The 6466-nt window shown below is 46.5% G+C and overlaps 1 protein-coding gene across 1 annotated transcript; it reads left to right on the top strand.

The window, feature by feature from the left end:
- The first annotated feature begins 410 nt into the window (after positions 1 to 410).
- On the top strand, positions 411 to 5790 carry LOC146833346 (uncharacterized). The gene is made up of 4 exons (XM_085600063.1): positions 411 to 713; positions 4421 to 4530; positions 4647 to 4761; positions 5032 to 5790. The coding sequence occupies exons 1-4, from the start codon at positions 629 to 631 to the stop codon at positions 5052 to 5054; spliced, it is 333 nt and encodes a 110-aa protein (XP_085456189.1). The 5' UTR covers positions 411 to 628; the 3' UTR covers positions 5055 to 5790.
- The last annotated feature ends 676 nt before the right edge of the window (positions 5791 to 6466 follow it).

The raw sequence follows: 6466 nt of genomic DNA, 5'->3' as shown, positions 1-6466 counted from the left end.
CAACGACCAGTTTGAGAACATTGTGAAACCGATTGTTTTCGAACGAGTGCTTATACAATAACACCACAACTGCACAGTGCAATAAATAATACGAGAATAACATTACTATTAACCTTATATTGCGCACACGGCAAAACTGATAACATTAAAGGCCGCCTGATGACATACAGCAATGCTTCTAAGCATAGCAAAGATTAGTTTCAAATAACATCACTCAATTCACCAATAGAATCTAACATGCTCGATTTTAAACAACGTACGTGGAAGAAATTCAATGTTTCTTTATTTAAAAAAAAAATGTATATTTTTATACGATGTTTGTGATGTGATTTACAAGCCACATCTCGCGAGGACTCGGCTCGTCCTTTTGGCGCTTAGGGTCGAGCCAGACCCCTAGCTCCCTCCTTTGAACTTGCTGGTCCGCCCGCTTCTCTGTAGTACATTCCAGGCTTAAATGCGAAAAGTCGCTAATATTAGTGCAGACAGAGTCACTTATGTGCCGGACTCAACTCTTAAAGGCGGGGGGCAAGGACGGTCAGTTGCAGGACTAGACTATTTTAGCGAGACCTCCGAGCTCTTCCGTCTCTGCCAGCCCATATTCATTCCGCATTACTGTATTTGCTGAAGCATGGCGCCTCTTCTTGTGTTTGCGCTGACACGTCGGCTGGTTCTGCTTACTCAGAAGTCAGGAGTTTGTTTTTCGTCGAGTCAAGGTATGTGTTTGGTATTTTCTGACTAGGCACAAACATTGGCTGGTTCTACACAGTCACAAATCGATTTCGTTTTTCGCTGAGTCACGCTACAGCGCGAGTCTGCACAAACATCGGCCGGTTTGGCTCTGATTTTCGCTGAGTCACGAAACCTTCTGATTTCCCAGTGAGTCATGCTTCCCGTAACTACCCACCACCCCCCAACCGGATTCTTGCCGAGTCATGGTGGGCTAAATTGGAGGGGTCAATTTACCTGCACTATACATACCAACTTTTTAGAAGAGGAAAGTGGAAGTTTAAAAAAAACATAATCGGAGAATGTACTTCCCCCATGAACTTCTATTGAAGCAGATGCGATGTTAGGAGGGAGAGGGCCGAAATAAAGCAATTTGGGGCTCAAACAATCTCGAGTCTTCCGTCTTGAATCAGGTTCAGTGGCATGTATGCAGTGCACCACAATGTACTGGCCCCCTAAAAAAGGTTTCTTATTCAGGTAATTTATATACATTTAATACACTAGCGCGTCTGAAGCTCGAGTACTTTGTACATATGATATGTAATTCCCTGAAATATGCAGAGTTTGCATCAACAGTCTTTGTTTATCGTACTCTCTTTCAGGTCTGTCTCATTCTCTCGCTTCGAGGTCTCTCTTATTAGCTCCCTCTCTGGGTCTATCTTGTTCTCTCTCGGGTATGTCTCATTCGCTCCTTAACATCGGTCTCAGCCTTCCAGGCGTTTCTCGTTCAGCCACCAAGGTCGCTCTCTTTGCTATCGCCTTCCCTCTCTATAAATATAAGGTCTGTCTCATTCTCTTAGGGCTCCCTCATTGTTTCTCTCAAACCGGTCTCCCTCACATTAGGTCTGCCATTATCATCAGGTCTGTTTCATTCCTCCCTCACCTGTCTCCTATCTATCTATCTCTCTCTCAGGTCTGTGTATGTGGCCTGGCTCCTTCTTCCCACACTGGTCTCCTTCTCTCTCAGGCCTGTGTCTAGGAGGCCGGGCTCCTTCTTCCTTCACCTGTCTCCTTCTCTCTCAGGTCTGTGTCTAGGAGGCCTTGCTCCTTCTTCCTTCACCTGTCTCCTTCTCTCTCAGGCCTGTGTCTAGGAGGCCGGGCTCCTTCTTCCTTCACCTGTCTCCTTCTCTCTCAGGTCTGTGTCTAGGAGGCCTTGCTCCTTCTTCCCACACTGGTCTCCTTCTCTCTCAGGCCTGTGTCTAGGAGGCCGGGCTCCTTCTTCCTTCACCTGTCTCCTTCTCTCTCAGGTATGTGTCTAGGAGGCCTTGCTCCTTCTTCCCACACAGGTCTCCTTCTCTCTCAGGCCTGTGTCTAGGAGGCCGGGCTCCTTCTTCCTTCGCCTGTCTCCTTCTCTCTCAAGTCTGTGTCTAGGAGGCCTTGCTCCTTCTTCCCACACTGGTCTCCTTCTCTCTCAGGTCTGTGTATGTGGCCTGGCTCCTTTTTCCTACACCTGTCTCCTTCTCTTTCAGGTCTGTGTCTGTGGCCGGGCTCCTTCTTCCTTCACCTGTCTCCTTTTCTCTCAGGTCTGTGTCTAGGAGGCCAGCCTCCTCCTTCCCACACCGGTCTCCTCTCTCAGGTCTTTGTCTGAGGCCGGGCTCCTTCTTCCCACACCAGTCTCCTTCTCTCTTAGTTTAGTGTCTAAGGCCGGGCTCCTTCTTCCTACACCTGTCTCATCTTTCGCTCAGGTCTGTGTCTAGGAGACCAGGCTCCTTCTTTCCACACCTGTCTCCTTCTCTCTGAGGTCTGTGTCTGAGGCAAGGCTCCTTCTTCCTGCACATGTATCCGTCTTCAGGTCTATGTCTATGAGGCCGTGCTCCTTCTTCCCACACCCATCTCCTTCTCTCAGATCTGTGTCTGAAGCCCGGCTCCTTTTTCCCACACCTGTCTACTTCTCTCTCAGGTCTGTGTCTGTGGCCGGGCTCCTTCTTCCTACACCTGTCTCATCTCTCCGTCAGGTCTGTGTCTAGGAGGCCAGGCTCCTTCTTTCCACACCTGTCTCCTCTCTCAGGTCTGTGTCTAGGAGGCCGGGCTCCTCCTTCCCAGACCGGTCTCCTTCTCTCTCAGGTCTGTGTCTGAGGCCAGGCTCCTTCTTCCCACACAGGTCTCCTTCACTCTTAGGTCTGAGGCCGGGCTCCTTCTTCCTACACCTGTCTCATCTCTCTCTCAGGTCTGTGTCTAGGAGGCCGGGCTCCTTCTTCCCATACTTGCTTCCTTCTCTGTGAGGTCTGTGTCTGAGGCACTGCTCCTTCTTCCAGCACATGTCTCCGTTTTCAGGTCTATGTCTATGAGGCCGGGCTCCTTCTTCCCACACCCATCTCCTTCTCTCTCAAATCTGTGTCTGAGGCCCGGCTCCTTTTTCCCACACCAGTCTCCTTCTCTCTCAGGTCTGTGTCTGTGGCCGGGCTCCTTCTTCCTACACCTGTCTCCTCTCTCAGGTCTGTGTCTAGGAGGCCGGGCTCCTCTTTCCCAGACCAGTCTCCTTCTCTCTCAGGTCTGTGTCTGAGGCCAGGCTCCTTCTTCCCGCACAGGTCTCCTTCTCTCTTAGGTCTGAGGCCGGGCTCCTTCTTCCTACACCTGTCTGATCTCTCTCTCAGGTCTATGTCTAGGAGGCCGGGCTCCTTCTTCCTACACCTGTCTCATCTCTCGCTCAGGTCTGTGTCTAGGAGACCAAACTCCTTCTTTCCACACCTGTCTTCTCTTTCAGGCCTGTGTCTATGAGGCTTGGCTCCTTCTTCCCGCACCGGTCTCCTTCTCTCTCAGGTCTGTGTCTGAGTCCAGGCTCCTTCTTCCCATACAGGTCTCCTTCTCTCTTAGGTCTGAGGCCGGGCTCCTTCTTCCTACACCTGTCTCATCTCTCTCAGGTCTGTGTCTAGGAGGCCGGGCTCCTTCTTCCCATACCTGCCTCCTTCTCTGTGAGGTCTGTGTCTGAAGCACTGCTCCTTCTTCCTGCACATGTCTCCGTTTTCAGGTCTATGTCTATGAGGCCGGGCTCCTTCTTCCCACACCCATCTCCTTCTCTCTCAAATCTGTGTCTGAGGCCGGGTTCCTTCTCCCCGCACCCCAGTCTCCTTCTCTCTCAGGTCTGTGTCTAGGAGGTCGGGCTCCTTCTTCGAATACCAGTCTCCTCCCACTCATGTCCATGTCTATGAAGCTTGGCTCCTTCTTCCCCACATCGGGCTCCTTCTTCCACTCAAGTCTGTGTCTGAGGCCAGGTTCCTTCTTCCCGCGCATGTCTCCTCTCTCAGGTCTGTGTCTAGGAGGCCGGGCTCCTTCTTACCACACCAGTCTCCTTCTCTCTCAAATCTGTGTCTGAGCCCAGGTTCCTTTTTCCCACACCAGTATCCTTCTCTCTCGGGTCTGTGTCCTAGGCCAGGCACCTTCTTCCCACACCGGTCTCCTCCTCACTTAGGTCTGTATCTATGAAGCTGGGCTCCTCCTTCCAATACCCGTCTTCTTCTCCTACTCATGTCCGTGTCTATGAGGCTTGGCTCCTTCTTCCCACACCTGGCTACTTCTTCCACTCAGGTCTGTGTCTGAGGCCAGGCTCATTTATCCCACACCTGTCTCCTTCTCTCATTTAGGTCTGTTTAACAGTCCCTCAAATCTGTATCTTCTCTCTCTCAGGCCCGCCTTGTCCATCTCGGATTTGTCTAATTATTTCCCAAGTCTGTCTCGATTTTTGTACATATTACAGGCACAAACGAAGGACAACATCAGTTGGGCCAATCCTACAGAAACAGCATACTATATTTTCACCGTAAGGATATTAAGCAGATAGAACATACAACCGGCTTGAATGACAAGGTGAGAACCAATTGTTTGCATTACTCCCAGGTAGTGAGGCATTTATAATATAATAAAAACGTAGTTCACATAATCACACCCTGAATGGATAATTTTGGATAATAATCTCTTCCCAGATCAGAACATTGAGATTCCATGTAGGACCACAACTTATCGTGTGCTTTCCACAAGAACTGTCCGTCTATTTTAGTGGAAACCTACTATATAGTAGAGCAAAAAGCAGATATTCAGGTGAGAACATCGGATTAATTTTAAAAAATGGTACACAAAGAGAAGATTGACTACTCTAAGGGTGGGCTCCCAGAGCAGCGACACGTGGAGTTCAGATAACCATTTACCCTTTACCCTTTATGATAACTAAGTTACAAACAGAGCAAAGCAGATAAAAATGGGAGGGAGTCCTAATAGCCCCAACAAATATCTTTTTTTAAAATTAAGTGAATCGACATTAAACAGACTTGAATTATCTAATTTATCACCATAACATCTTCTCTCCCATAGCTGGAACCTCTATCCATATGTGAACTAAGAGAGAAACATCTATCACTGGTCTTGATAAAGATAGCGGCATAAATACAGCCCATCGAAACGCGTCGACGCACAGGAATTGACACAATCCAAAGCACCGGGCACTCACTTGTAGCGACAATTAGAGTCAGATCCCACAAGTGTATAATCCTTGAAATAGTTAAAAGTGGATGTGTACTAAATGACAAAGTGTAGTGTCTTTTTATTGTTCTTTGTATTCTCTCTGTCATGCAGGTTCATAACAGGATGATGCAATATATTTGAATGTTTGCCTTCCCTTTTTTTTAGTAAGAAATTTTGTTTATGTAATTGTGTGATATACATTTTAAAGCTTTCTTCGTTGTAATGTATATTGTGATTTAATGTGTTATTAAGAGCAAAATAGGGACCATGGCTAATTATGGCTTTTAATCAAATGTACTGTATGTGTTTATCAAATAAATGTAAAGAAATATTTTTTTAACTGATTTGTGTATATAATGACTGCAGTGTGTCAATTTAGTTAGCCAATTTCTGGGTGATCAAGGGACTGCTAGGAGAGACAAAACACATAATCCTATTCCCTTTATTTCACCTTAGAGTTTCTGCCCATTTCCACACGATCGAGGGATTTCTTGTTTTTACTTGGAAGAGTACCCTATTCCCTTGATCTTTACAAGGGGTCTCTCTCTTTTGACTATACCTGTCTCGATTTCACAGACAGCCGATTTATTATGTACAGATTGATTTATACCTTATATTATACCTTAGGATCCTTTGTTGTTACATAGTCCAGTATAACTTTAAACATGGTGCTCTGACATCTCTAGTCACTTTGAGATGGCGATTATTTTATTTTATTCCATTTCATTCTGTTTTATAAAAGTTCTGCTTAGAGTGGCGGTGAGATGTTTCCATCGTGGTTTAGATATTGTAGTTCGCTGAGTTCCCATTTAGCCTGTTGATTCAGAAAGTGTGGCAGATTTCTTGTAGTGAAGTGTCAGTGGTTGCCAATGGCCTAGAGCGCTTCATACCTCAAAGCCATTAAAATGACGGAAAGTAGACAAGTTGAACTAGCAACGTGTGCCAGTCCCTACTAATTGTGAAGACAACTTTAGATTTCCTCCCTTTATTTCAATTGTGTGTGCTTGTTTACACTTGCCATCACGCAGAGTATACCGCCTGGTATCGCTTGTATGTGACACACACATGAAGGTCTCTTTATTATTTTGTTATCATTCCTACATGTGCTCGCTAGCACATTCTCCTTAGCTAAGAGTGATTTATTGGTTACTAAATTCACAATCACAAGAGCATAACCCAAATGTCCATGTGAACATGGGTATAAAGTTTATAGCTTAAGACAAGTGTTCACATGGAACTCGTTCTCTAAAAGGCAGTATGATAATACAGGAAATCCTGAATAGAC

This window comes from Triturus cristatus, chromosome 4_2 (assembly GCF_964204655.1).
Source record: "Triturus cristatus chromosome 4_2, aTriCri1.1, whole genome shotgun sequence".
In the NCBI taxonomy this organism is placed as follows: Eukaryota; Metazoa; Chordata; class Amphibia; order Caudata; family Salamandridae; genus Triturus; species Triturus cristatus.
The sequence above is the reverse complement of the archived record's forward strand: the minus strand, read 5'-3'. Positions and strand labels throughout refer to the sequence as shown.